A 14,417-nucleotide genomic window follows, 5' to 3' on the forward strand; every position below is an offset into this window, starting at 1 on the left:
TAAAAGTTCATACCTATTTATCCAAACACATCTGTACCTGTAATATTCCGTGTAGTTTATTAGTGTTGTGCTCCATGTATTTGATCTGTAGAGATAATGGCTAGTCTCAGCTGTTTAAAGACACGGCTCTAACATAAAGCACTGGCTTTAGGAGCTTACCCGTTTAATGTTATCTAGGGTTAAAAGTTCTTCTAATTTTAAACCAGTTTGTTTCAATTATAAATATTTGAAAACTACAAGAGAGCACAGAGAGATATGCTAGGTATTACACCTGAGCTTTTTGTCTGCTCTGACACTCAGTAATCTGTGAATTTATGACCAACCTGCTTTACATACTAATGTAACAGATTACCAGTTCATGTGCTTATTTAGTAAATGCATTTATTGTACTATCATTTTAAGCATAACATTCATTCCGTAAATATACATGTATTATAGACAGGACGATACATGTGTATTTCATACAGTTATACTTGAATACATCATGAATGGTTTTCTTTGAACGGGATCTAGATTTCCTCATTATCTAACGCAGTGCAAAGTCTTGCTCTAAATACTTAATAAAGGTCGCCTTTTGTATATTGATATAAATCATAAAGGTCGCCTTTTGTATATTGATATAAATTCATATACATCAGCTAAATTTGTATGAGTGATTACATCTATATTTATTACTTCAAAAAAGCCATGTATTGAGTACATGTAGGTTATATATGTTAGTTATATTGTAATTAGATACAGTGTATCGCAATGAATGGATCATCTATTAAGGATTAACTTTAATAGATTTTTAATGTTATGGAGATATAACACAAAAAATCTGAGTGTACTCTAAATAAACCGCGAAGCGGTTTATGATGAGAGTACACGCAGGTTTTTGTTTTATATCTCCATAACATAAAAAATATATTCAAATTAATCCTTATAATTCAATTTATTAAAGGTAATTCTTCAATTCTAGAAATTCATTTTGGGACTATTTTGTATATGCAGTCATAACGCCGTCATCTCAGCCAATCAGAAGCAACGTCGCAAACGGCGACGCCATTTTTTCCTTTATGGGTTGATAAAGTAAATATTGAAGCCAATGAAAATGCCCGCAACAAGCAAAATTGAATTATTACTAAATAAAGCAAGTTGCATGTACCTATATAAATCCTCTTTTTTGTACCTGCGAAATTCAAACTCCCAGTTACGTGCCGTTCCAAGGGTCATTAAGTGCTTACTTTCAGCAATTTAAGTTAAATTCAGCATATTCATACATTCATAGATTGCAAATTATATACGTAGCTGCATTAAGTGTAATTTGGGATATTTTGTAACAACATTATACAACCATACTAAGTACCTGCAGAATTTATAGAACTAAACACAAATACTTCTTTAATGTTCCATTTTTATTTATGTATATAAGCTTTAGGCAATATAACAATATAAAGTACCATCTTTATCTGTGAAAGACTTTTGATATAAATATTTTGTCTAATAAATTCTAAACTTAGATCATTGTGCTTAAAATTCACTTTACTGGGTATTAAGGCCAGAGTGTATGTTAATTTAGAGTATCTGGACCTAGATTTACCAGATCAGTCGGATAAAAATCTAATATCAAAGCGAGCTATATGTGATATGAGATTCTAGAACTTACCTTTTCTACATTTATTACCTGCTGGTGCACAAAATTGTGTCGGCAATGTCTGATATTAGATTCCAAAGAATTAATGCAATACTTTGGAGGTTATTAGCAGCAAAACAAGCATTTAATATATCATTTCAATAACTAATAACTAGGCATTTTTTGCATCGAGTTAGAACTAAGAAAACGCAACGTAAACAGTGGTAATTAAATGTGGAAGATAGGATAAAATCCAGTCGTTTAAGGTCGCAGATACAGGGACAAGAGGGGAGGACTTTAACGTAGAGTTCACCCATTTTATTTCGGAGCTAACCTCATTTAAAAAGACTTCCTGACTATACATGATTAGCTCATCGACATAACATAATTAGATTATAATGCATTACATTGAAAAAAAATCACCGTTATATTTCATTTGGCGTGATTAAAAAGACAAGATAACATATAATTTATTTCGGGTCTAGTCGGTATGTTCTGACAAATGCACTTTTTATCTGAGTTTTTACAGAAAAAGAGAGAAGTGTACACGTAGCAAAATTTTTATACATGCTTCTCATGACAATGTGATAACGCTTCTAAACAGGTTTTCAACCTTTCCTAAAATAAAACATAGAATAGCACGGTACATTGCGATGCGCTATGTATGACGTCAATTACAAAATTGTATAGATACCCAGATATTTGACACAGACAAATCCAAAGATTTTAGTGTGAAGGTAACACAGGAATACTATCTGAGGTAATATCAATATCACGATAATTTTTATTATTTTTGTTTTATTCCAGCCATATATTACATGATTTTTTACGACCTCAAATATTTATTAATTAAGATTTTATATTTAATTTCAGTTGACGATTCCAATTCATTGGATACTGGAAAACGACGATTAAAAGAGAAAATGGCTCCGCAAAGTAAGTAAATGAAAAAATCCTTGCTCATCCAATGTTCCAAGAGTAATTACAATAAATTCATAATCATAATTTTGGTTGATCACGGATTTTTATGTTTTTTTTTTCGAAAGCATGAAGTATAACTTTCGGTACTTGCTTTTGATGTTTTGTGTTAACATCTATTCTGCCCCCAAATGGGATACTATATGGGTGTTAAAGTTTTATATTTTCTCCCTTTTTTCTTGGTTATTCTGTTCATTATACTATTAGGATGGTTTCTTAATATTATTTTTTGTAACGGTATATCATTTTATATTTTATTTTTCAGACGAAATATCCAACAACAATGGTATGAGACGCCTGTCAATCAGTGACGTCATTAATACTATGAAGTCACAACCTGACAACTACCAGAGACAAATAGAGGCCTGTGTAGACATGGCCAGGTTCGCTGATGATGGTCAGTACAGTTTTACTGTTCGTATCGTGTTTATTTAAGGATTAACTTGAATAGATTTTTTATGTTATGGAGCGAAGCGGTTTATTATGAGAGTACACTCAGATTTGTGTGTTATATCTCCATAACATAAAAAATCTATATAAATTAATCCTTATAATTCAATTTACTAAAGATAATCTCTTTAATATTCAAAATTCATTTTGGGACTCTTTTGTCTATGAAATCATTACGCCGTCATCTCAGCCAATCAGAAGCAACGTTACAAACGGCCACGCCATTTTTTTCCTTTATGGGCTGATAAAGTAAATTTTAAGCCAATGAACATGCTCGTAACAATCAAAATTGAATAATTGTTCGATCACGATAAGTTATAGCTACACTATCTTATAAACAGTGTCATGGAAGAGTGGTATACTCTTGCCATTACTCCGTGACGGCAACATAAAAATTAGCATTTACATATAATTTGATCATTTGACAATATGATATTTTGAAATACTGTAGCAATACCTAATACCGTAGCAAGTATACGACATATTTTGATGTTTATTACGGTTTGTCCCTATCAGTGTCTATGGGACATTTGGGGTGTTTGTCTAGGGAAGTTCATTTATAGCGCTTTTTATCTAAACTTCTAAATAGGGTTGCTTGTGTTAGGGTTTGTATCGAATAATTCTCAGAATAATACGAACTTTATTTTTATGTGTACAATTACAGATGACATCGAAGTTTTGATAAAGAAACAGGAAGCTATATCCTTTATAATGACAGCCATGTCTAAGTTTATGGACAAAACGGAACTCCTCCTTGCTGCTTGCAAAACACTTGTTGCTTTGTCTGCAAATTCAGGTAAGCATGGAAAATGTTAGCATTTATAATAGAATTTAAACACGTTTGTTCCAATTTAATGTAGACAGTAGCTAGAGTTGGGTGTTTTTTCTTTGGGGTAAATCCGGGTGTCCTCCACCTGCCGAGTACGTTCACAAATGAAGTTGCGTTAACGTATTATTATCATTCTTTGCACTTGTTGTGTCAATATGTTCCGTCTTTTACAGAGGCTAGTTGTGTACAAATGTGTCGAGAAAACGGGACCACTATCCTACTACAGGTGGTACACACCCACGGAGACAACACTCCATTATTAATATTTGTCCTGGAAATTCTCGGTAACATCTCACTCACAGGTAAATAAACATAGACAGATTTTTTTCGAAACCTTCATAGTTTTAACCCACATATTTTCTTATTCATATTCTGCTGCGGAAGTATCAAGGTCTGTTTTCTACATATACTTTGTTCTTCAAACGCTTTGGCCATAAATGACCTTAAATGTCGATGAGTCATAAAACTCAAACAAAAAAAATTCAAATACTTAGAATATATCGATAGGCTTGGAGGGTAATACAAATTCCCTTACCACAATATTTTACAAAGTAGAACTACTTAATTTTAGATATTTCGACTTTGTTTATTAGTGTTCATATATTCGTTCATTTAATTGCATCCCCTAACAAAACCTGGGTTTCTTGTTACAGAGGAACTTTCAGAAGAAATTGTCAGCAAAGCTGGTCATTCCGAAATCCTTGCAAAGATGTCATGCCAAAGAAATGATTACAACGTAGCCAGGCTTTGCTGTTTTATTCTTGGCAATCTTGTCAATAAAGGTGAGTAACAAATATTTATCATAATTATGTTAAAATTGGAAAGTTATAGTTGTTCATATGAATTTTTTTTTCAATTTGACGGAATGACGGAATATCTATATATCACTGAGTATTCCGTCGAACGGAACTACTAATCTCAATTTCGTTGTAGTTTGTAGTTCCAAGTTCCATTTTTCCAGATTGTGAAACTGATGTCTGGTTTTAAAGTCTCCATATTTTAAAAAGAAAATAGTGTTTTGCCCTTTCAAGGTGCAGTGAATATAAATTTTTCAAATAATTATTTATATATCTATTTATTTTTCAGTTGACGTTGCACAATCCATCATGTTTGTCGGTGGGGTCCACTGCATCATAGAAGCTCTCCGAATTTTCCCGAGAAATGCCGAAGTGTTGGAGAACGGCTGTCGTGCACTCGGCTGTTTTTCTGCCCACGGTAATTAGCGAATATTGTGAAAAGTGAATGAACCTTGTTGTTGACATTGACATTTAGCATTTCACTATCCGGCGATTGGGTTATATATTTCACATCTGTTTCTTTCCAGACGAAATTTGCATGGATGTTGTTAACGCTGGCGCGGTGGAAGCAGTTTTAGTTGCCATGGCATCGGCACCTGAAGTTGATACACTACAGGAATGTGGATGCTGGGCCCTAGCATGCCTTACCAAATTTGGTATATATACATTAACTGATGTCTACCCATTGTCCATCTTAATTTCTTTAAAATTTAATCTTACAAAGAATTTTACACCCTATTTGCGATTAAAAATTTCACATTTTTACTGCTGGATGTTGAATATTTTCATTTTGAATAGTAGTTGCAAATACTTAACTACCGTAACAAAATATTTAGGTTTTGTCACAAAACAAATGTCGTTTGTTACATCATTGGAATATGAGTTTGCACTACTTTTCAATGTCGTCGATAAAGCGTCATATCCCCAACTATGGTATACGATCATTTATTGGCGGACTACTGCACAATTCTGATCGAGTTACGTAGATATGGTCTTACTTTATCCTTATCTAAGCAGATATAATGCAACATGATTTGTACATAGCATGTACTTGAGTCACATTATCTCTAACTACATTTAAATTCCTAGAGATTAAACTACCAATGTCTTAAATCCCCATAGGTTTACCTGGTGTAGCTATATGTCTTACTCATAAAGATAAACAGTTCATGAGGATAAATATGATTTATCATTAACAAATAAAATGATTGTGGGGTTGATACTGTTGCTATCTGCATTACGTGATTGAGAAACAGTCCTTAGGATTTAAGTCAGTTACGTCATACTAAAGGTACAAATTGTGCGATGGGCCTACATAGATTTATGTCCATAACGTGTTTGTGTATCTAGGAAACAAGATCAATTTTCCACGGAGCACCATATTGATTTTTATTAAGATAGATATTTGTTGAATAAGTCATCAGCTTGACTGATATTTGCTATTTTAATGTTTATTAAGTTTTAAATGATATGTCCCCAATATTATTTTAGAGGAGTCTTGCGTGAACGTTTGCAAAGTCGATGGTATAAACACTATAGCGACAACTCTAGAGAGGTTCCCCAATGAGGAGGCATTACAGGAATACGGCTGCTGGATACTTAGTAACATAGCCGCCCACGGTAAGTTTGGTCAGACTAAAGGAGAGTGTGTCTCATTGTGATATGTGGAAAATTTCTAATTTCTAATCTATTTCCTAATGAGTGAATTTCATGCGTGCCTAGTATGCTAAAAACGTGTCAACCTGTCGCTGTATCTATGTAAATCGAGCTTATTTGAAAAACCAACTACTATTTTATAGACTTAACATTACGCAACGAAAAACCGTCGTTACTGACAGAGACAGACATGAAGCTGCGACTTCCATGAAGTTTACCACACAGAAAACTGTTGTATTCTTTGCAATTCCATAATCCCGTCGACATGATTGGTAGTACTCGTTCTAATTTGATGAAAATACTGCTTATATTATTGAAAATGACGCACAATGAATTGTTTTCATGATATATGTGCCATTCAAATATCTTATAATACACGCATGTATCTATATTACAGAACAAACACTCCATCACGTTGTGAAGCACCGGGTTCTCCGTGTTGTCACGGATATGATTGACCATTTCCCGGACAACTTAGAGATACAGCAGCAGGTCTTCTTCGCCATTGGTCAAATCGTAATGACATCAGGTAAGTGTTTATGTTCCAAACTGATAGCATTCAAGCTCTTATAATATAACCGATCCGATCCATGTTTTGCGTTTTTTTTTTTTTTGAGAATCGAATTTTAAATAAGTGTGATAATTCTTATAATTCCTTATCTATCAAAATATTCACATTACATTTATGTTTCATTGCTTTTATTATGCAGGTGAAATGCAGGAACGCCTCGTAAAAAGTGGAGGTGTTCGATCTGTTGTGAATATCATGACGTCTTTTCCGGATAGTCCCGAACTACAAGAACATGGTTGTCGCATCCTGGGCAATGTGGCAGTGAATGGTACGGAATACATTATCATAGTAATCAATGTACTTATTGTAGAATTTCTTTTTATTGCAAACATTTAAATTCAAACTATGGAATTATTGTTGAAAGCATATTATATCAGAATTGTATATTGCATCTCTTGTTCCATACCTTTTTACATAAAAATTATGATGGATATCATCAGTATTAATTTATTTTGTAGAGCAACTTCGGAAATTGATAGAGACGGATGGGGGATCGAAGGCTGTAGTGTCCGCCATGCTTACACACGACCGTCACGAACAGATACAAACCTACGGGTGTATGGCGTTAACGAATATCACAGCAGACGGTAGGTCAGCCTTGTTAATGACGAAATAATAAGCAGACCATTGTATACATTACCTAGTCATGGCGCTGCGCACTAAAGCTGTTTTAGAGAAAATTGTTTCAACATGTTCACACAAATAAACGAAATGAAAACAATTTTAAGTAACGGAAAACGTCATACTTAAATGAGATAGCGCAATAAAAAGTATAAAAGGAACAGGATTTCCTGTATTGCAAGTAGACACAGCTCGAATATACCACAGCCTCCCAAAGACATTAAGACATCCACACACCACAATACGTTGCACACATGAGAGACCGTCCTAAAATAACCCTGAATGTTAAAAGGACGTGAAACCTAATAAACAAATCCATCTATACACACCCACGAATTTTCGGATATTTTGCAACATTGATTGGTAACTTAACATGTTACGTTTAGTTATCAATTCGCATTTAATTACGCTGAATTATATATCTAGATAATAGGAAAAGCTGAAAGGTTCATTTAAATATATAAACTATCTAAACAATGGCTTGTTTATAGGTGTCTTTCATATGAGAAAAACATTTCTGGTCGATTTCTGTAATAATTTGTGGTGATTGTTTCTACAGTGCCTGAAAATAAGAATAGGGTAGCTGCTAATTCCGGCTTGTCAGCAGTGTTGGCAGCCTTGACAGAGATGATAACCAATACAGACATAATACTGTGTGGGCTGAAGACTTTATGTAATCTGATTGGTGGAGGTGAGTCATGTGTCTTTATTTCAAATCGCAATGTCCAGTGTTTGCTTGCCCATCTATAAAATCTGACTAGACAGGACAAAGCTGGCTATATTATTTTAATTTCATTATTTCAGCAAGTACCGTATCGTACAAAATAACCCTACATTTAATTAATACATATACAACGATATACTGGGGACTCAATTATAAGAACAAAGAAATTATGTAAAGTATTATATAAAAGAATGCACATTCGGCACTGACACCGTTATTTAGACGTACCTGAAACATTCGGGTCAGAACATATTCGCAAAGGTAGAAATTTGTAGCAATGTACCAACCTGAAACCAATAACCAATTATGATGTAATCTTAATTACGATATCTTTCTTGCTTTTGTTGCTACACATATGTTAATGTCTGCTATTCAGCCATTTTAATACTGGACGGTAGTTTTTAGAAATAATTGTATAAACGCGAATTCATTATTTGATACATCATACATTACTTTCATGTTGTAGATGATTCTAGTTACTATTTCATTGAGGAGGACGGTTTGGAGATTATGGAAACTGTTATATCTCGCTACAGTAAGCGAACAGATATCAACAACTATGTCTGTCGTATTCTTGCCAACGTCCCGCTGGCTCCCGGTACGTAACGGTATTTGAATCAACACTCATTCACCAGAAAATATTCAATCAAAAAAAAAAAATATCAAACCACACACATTAAATTGAAAATATCAATTAAAATTAATTGATTTAGCTTAAATGCACTCTTGTCGTAATATTTTTTCGTTGATGCTGTGCTGTCGCAATTGTATTCCTTATACCGTTTGTTACATACAAATGTACAATTCTGGTCTTAAATAACAATTGATTTACGTGTTTCATGGTAATAACAATGGCTTTACATGTTTCAGGGTTAGCTGAAACATATTTAGACGCGACGTTGGACGTCATTAACACGGCGATAGTCCGATTTCCTGGATACAGTGATCTGCGTCTTTCACTTTGTCACTTTTACGAAAACCTTGTCCTGACAGGTGTGTGTCATTATATATTGGAAAGCGCTTGGTAGATAATTGGCTCAGACGATTTTAGAGGTGTCAATAATATTAAAAGACGTAATATGAAAACTGTATATCAGGGAACTTTCGTTGTTTTCTTCGTTTCTAGTTTTTATGTGAATTTTATTTTTTCATTTTATTTAACATGCCATTATAATCATTGTTGCCTTAGCGTACGTACGTTTCTACCAACAAAATGACCAATCAATTCAATCTCGAAAGAAAGTATCCGACTGAATCATTCATACAAGTACATATGTAGATCCTTCAAAGATGTATATAGCCTAATAAACACGCTGATTGTGTGTTGATTGGTACTATTTACAGATGGCGGTCGGCTAAAGTTTTACAAAGGAAAGCATTTAGACAGGTTGTCGGATACCATGACAGTATTTAAAGATGACAAGGCAGTACAGATGTCGGGCTGTAAAATCATAGCTGCTATCTCCATGGGTAAGTTCAGTAAAACATGCATATGCATATAAGATTTGCTTGTGTGTGACAAATGATTAAGAACAGTTATTTGCATTAATTCATTAAAGTACACACTAACAGACAACGTACCACGTTAAGTCATATTAATTTTACCATCATATTATCTTGCCGACAGACGTTATTTTCACGGGTCAAGTTTGCCGAGATTTCACGGACCAAGATTGTCGATATTTCATGGGTCAAGTTTGGCGAGATTTGACAGGACAAAAGTTTGTCGACATTTCACGGGTCAAAAATGCCGAAATTTAGACCTAAATCTAGACAATTAGTTAATAATGAATATCAAATTCTTTCCACTATCAAACTTCTGCGATCGTGGCGATGATCCGAAAAATTACTAAAATTACATACCCGCGATAATAACAGACAATGTTGTATACAAATTTGTGTATGTGATACTCAGAAGCATAATTTGTATAATGTATTTAAATGTGTTCTTGTAGACAAAGGTACTTCAGATCAAGAGGGTGAATTCTGTGCACGACTTGTTCTTGATGTGATGAGAATATTCCACGGATGTAGCAGTATTCAAACGGTGTGCTGTGGCGCTATTTCTTACCTCGTGGAGCACAACGGTGAGTTGTATGTCACAAATACGAAATCACTAATCTTTATATATAAAAGAACGGTAAATTACATATAAATATGATATAAAACAGAATATTCCTTAGAAAACATTTAATACATAGATGGAAGAAGAGTATGGAATCATTTATTTTTATTACTTCCCCTGTTACATTAACTAACTTAAAGTAATGGCTATATGACAAACAATTATCTGTCTAAAATTATCCAGTATTTTGATAAAAGATTCCGCCATTTCAATAGCTGATTTTATCGTTAATAGATCACCTACGGGATTATATTCTGAGGAAAGGAGGCATGGAAGTTATGATGGAGAACCTCCGCGAACACCCAACAGACGAGGGCCTAGCAGTAGTGGGCCTGATGGCACTAGATAGCATCACGCATAAAGGTAAGTCAAGATGATCTGGTTTACATTTGTTTCCGTTTCTACTAACACAGTAAGTAAGGAAAACCCATCCAATGTGTGTGGTGCTTGTATTCGAATGTATGTATGAAGTGTATCGTAGATGTTATGAGAGTTCTCGATCTTTCTTAAGAAACATTAGACTGTGGAATACATTATCATATCCTCTCGACAAGGCAAACAATGGTGTTGACAGTTTCATAATGTGTATAAATGATAAGATTTATTATCTTAGTACTTGCGTAACAATAGTGAATAAAATATTTGTTTCACCATAAATTCAGGTATGTCCGATTCCAATCGACTACAGAATGAGATATCATACGTAAGCAGTATGATGACCCGGTATTCAGACAACATGGAACTACAGACCTATAGCTGTAATATCCTCTCAGCTGTGGGGAAAGAAGGTGAGTAGTCAAGCCTTAAGACATTTTCCCGTGGGTTTGTACGTAGAATGCTGATGAAGGTTTCACGTTCACCCATTACTATACAAGGGTAAATAAAGAAGACAATCTGTTCACCGTTCTTTATGTTAAACACGGTGGTTCTTCCTTTTAAATCGTAGAATATTTCTTTTTATTCCCCCGAAGTTTAGGGAGTATACTGGAATAGGGATGCCCGTCGGTCTGTCTGTCTGTCTTTAGACACAACTTTGGCAGGTGAACCCCTCCTAAACTACTATCAACTTGACTTAATTGATTTAAAGGGAGGCTGAGTAAAATAGATGGGCTTCTGCAATGTCCCCTATTAAGATAGTTATTACTTAATTTGTGCAGAGGGTGTTTTACTTTTTTTAATAAATCATGTCCATCTAGAAAGGCTCTCGCATCAATTTCCATATTTGATTATTTTACTTTTAAAAACAAACTTACATTACTCCTACTTGACTACAGATATATTTAGCATTTGCGCTTGTATATATATCACATCCGTTCAAAATAATTTTATAGTTAATTTAATAAAAATTTGATTTAAAACTGTTTACAATGAATATATAGATATCAAGGGAGGCAACTTTTATGCATAATAATCTGAAAGGCTACAACTCTGTTTCATATATTCAGTCTGATATTCATTAAAACATAGTTTGCCCTTGTCATAAGAAACTAATGTAATATTAGTATCGCTTGAATCTACGTAAAGGCCAAACACTAACAAATCACGTGTGTTCATAAGATGTATTCATTTTCCTTGAACGATCATTGCTGGGAAGTCCTGCGATATTTGGAAAACCTATCAGAATGTGTCAGAACACAGTTTATAATTGTAAAAACATTTACGAATATCGTATGGTTTGCCAGATATATGCAGTTGATTATTCACCTTCGGGCTTAAGTGTTATTGTAGCATCTTATTGTATTGTTTATTATGACCCAGGCATTCAATGGGACGGATCAAGGAAGTCAGAAGCGTTAGAACCTGTTACCTGCCTTTTGAAACGAAGACGATCGAATTCTGGGCTGTCCGCCACTGCTTTAGAGGTTCTTGCAATGCTATTGAGCGGTGAGTGTAACTGTATATTATATTTTAAACTTGTGCAAAAGAACATGATAAAAATACTCTTGATAATGGAATACACACATTTTAACATGTCGTTTCATCATATTGTTCAAAGTCATTTTGAAAAAGAAAAAATGTATATTTGCGCTATATGAATTCCAAAGACAAGTTTCGCCATTCTTTTGAATAATAATTAGAAAATTATTATTTTCTTCTGCAGGTGAAACTGAAGACACCATAAGGAAAACAAAAGATAGACTGCCCTTTCTAGACGAAGAATTTTGGGAAAATTGTTATCGAAATGATTTACATATTGACATTTGAAGTAGAACCTTTTGATCGGAATGATCGATGTGTAGGTATGAAGAACGCATTTTGGTATGTCGTTAAATCACGCAAACGCCGATAACGGCGTTACCCACCAGTGAAATGTCTACAGAGAACATGGACGACCTAGCGACCAAACGTGTCTAAAACCAAACGTTAGAGACTAGATTTCATAGGATCCTATTTCATAATATAACTAACAACTTCAAAGGGAAGTCCATTGATGATGCCTCGCAAATATGTGTCATCGTTAAAGGGCATATCATATAATGTTTTCGGAATCACAATATTAAAAAGGATACCTGTATGCGGTATACCTCTTGTGATTGATAACTCGGACAACTCCGTCACAGTCCTATCATTGACGATGGCATTCCCTATAACACTCTGATCTATTGATTGTATATGCAGGGAATGGGTACTCTGTGATACTAGTAAAAAGGGAAGACAGCGATTATGCAATTACATTGGATTTGAAAGTGTATGTTTGTCCATGCCGGACAACCGGAGAGTAAAAACGATTCAATTATTTTTATACATGTATATTGCTGTCCCGACAATGAGCTGTTAAATGTAAAATGATATCTGTTTTCACTTATACATTTTCAATGTTGGCGACGACATAAATTATGCCTTCGTGTATTCATTATTTTGTGTTATGAAATAAACAATGCAACCCCAAAGCATCAGTTTTTATTTGTTTTGTTCAAGTCGTGAATAACTCAAAATGATACGGGTATGATAACTCCATGTTAGGATGAGGATTTCCACTGATAGAACAATTATCACTTCTTATGGATCAGTTATGATTTCTATTGATACAACAATTATCAACTCCTTATGGAGCTGTTAAGCTTCCATTTAATATCAATCAATCGTCTCCCATTATCAGTAGCTATGAGTGATCGACAATCACAACAGCGATAAAAATAATGCTACTGAATGTATATCATGAAGTGAAAATATATGTGATTATAATATTTTGTATCTCATTGAATCAAAAGTTAATTCTTATAGCAATAATTATCGAGTCAAACTCACAGATAATCTATACCTTATTGTCAAGTTAATGGCAATATTGTAATTACGGATGCTGGTTAAAATGCTATTTCCTTTTGTTTGATATTCCGTTATATTACCAATGAGGAGGTGATTCTAAAAATGTGTTTTTGTGTGTGTTGTAATCTGTGTCTCCTTGTTAGAGCATAAATGTTAGCCCATGTGATATAACAATCTTATATACTCAGGTGCGAGGACCACTGGTTGCTGTTGAATTCAAAAGAGTTCCAGTACTAATTCAGCGCAAACGTATTCCACTAACTCAACCTTTTAAAAAATTGCTGATAGGAGAGGCCGTCATGAAATGGCCTCAAATGTTAGAAGAAGTTGGCATATTCAATCTACCAATGCAATGTTTATCTTCGAGGTCCTTATATTCCGTTGAGGCATTGATATTTCATGATTAAAATATCAAAAACAAACAATTAGTTAGACAACGTGTTACATAATATACTGTATTTTGTAACAAGTCATTGTGCAGAAAATGTATTTGATTTTGCCTGTCAAAACCGAACCCTTATATACATTTTCTTATGTTCCTATGTTAACGTCACAGAAAAAGGGAAAATAGCATAAATAAACATTACGGATATGCCTTAAAAGGACATTCAGTGGGGCTATTTCTGTAACATAACCACTAAGCAAACTATGGCATAATATTATCGACAACTGTAACTTAGTCCCTAATACACAATTAAGTGCAAGTACAAGACTCAACGTAAGATAAGATACATGTATAGAATGGTAGAGGGAAACTTAATTATGATGTTTCATTTTACCTTTT

The 14,417-nt window shown here is 34.0% G+C and overlaps 1 protein-coding gene across 1 annotated transcript in view; it reads left to right on the plus strand.

Moving 5' to 3' along the window:
* The window catches only part of LOC138317552 (uncharacterized), a 30,559-nt gene extending 17,310 nt beyond the window's left edge, over window positions 1–13,249 (plus strand). The window contains exons 3-22 of the mRNA XM_069259304.1: window positions 2,489–2,551; window positions 2,859–2,990; window positions 3,708–3,839; window positions 4,046–4,174; window positions 4,526–4,654; window positions 4,959–5,087; window positions 5,197–5,325; window positions 6,161–6,289; window positions 6,723–6,854; window positions 7,036–7,164; window positions 7,355–7,483; window positions 8,077–8,208; window positions 8,708–8,839; window positions 9,112–9,234; window positions 9,586–9,711; window positions 10,197–10,328; window positions 10,601–10,729; window positions 11,029–11,154; window positions 12,125–12,250; window positions 12,468–13,249. Coding sequence (XP_069115405.1) covers window positions 2,489–2,551; window positions 2,859–2,990; window positions 3,708–3,839; window positions 4,046–4,174; window positions 4,526–4,654; window positions 4,959–5,087; window positions 5,197–5,325; window positions 6,161–6,289; window positions 6,723–6,854; window positions 7,036–7,164; window positions 7,355–7,483; window positions 8,077–8,208; window positions 8,708–8,839; window positions 9,112–9,234; window positions 9,586–9,711; window positions 10,197–10,328; window positions 10,601–10,729; window positions 11,029–11,154; window positions 12,125–12,250; window positions 12,468–12,571 — 2,492 coding nt within the window. The 3' untranslated portion in view covers window positions 12,572–13,249. The remainder of the gene's footprint in view (window positions 1–2,488; window positions 2,552–2,858; window positions 2,991–3,707; window positions 3,840–4,045; window positions 4,175–4,525; window positions 4,655–4,958; window positions 5,088–5,196; window positions 5,326–6,160; window positions 6,290–6,722; window positions 6,855–7,035; window positions 7,165–7,354; window positions 7,484–8,076; window positions 8,209–8,707; window positions 8,840–9,111; window positions 9,235–9,585; window positions 9,712–10,196; window positions 10,329–10,600; window positions 10,730–11,028; window positions 11,155–12,124; window positions 12,251–12,467) is intronic.
* Window positions 13,250–14,417: the final 1,168 nt, after the last annotated feature.

The sequence above is a fragment of the Argopecten irradians genome, chromosome 3 (genome assembly GCF_041381155.1).
Source record: "Argopecten irradians isolate NY chromosome 3, Ai_NY, whole genome shotgun sequence".
NCBI lineage: Eukaryota > Metazoa > Mollusca > Bivalvia > Pectinida > Pectinidae > Argopecten > Argopecten irradians.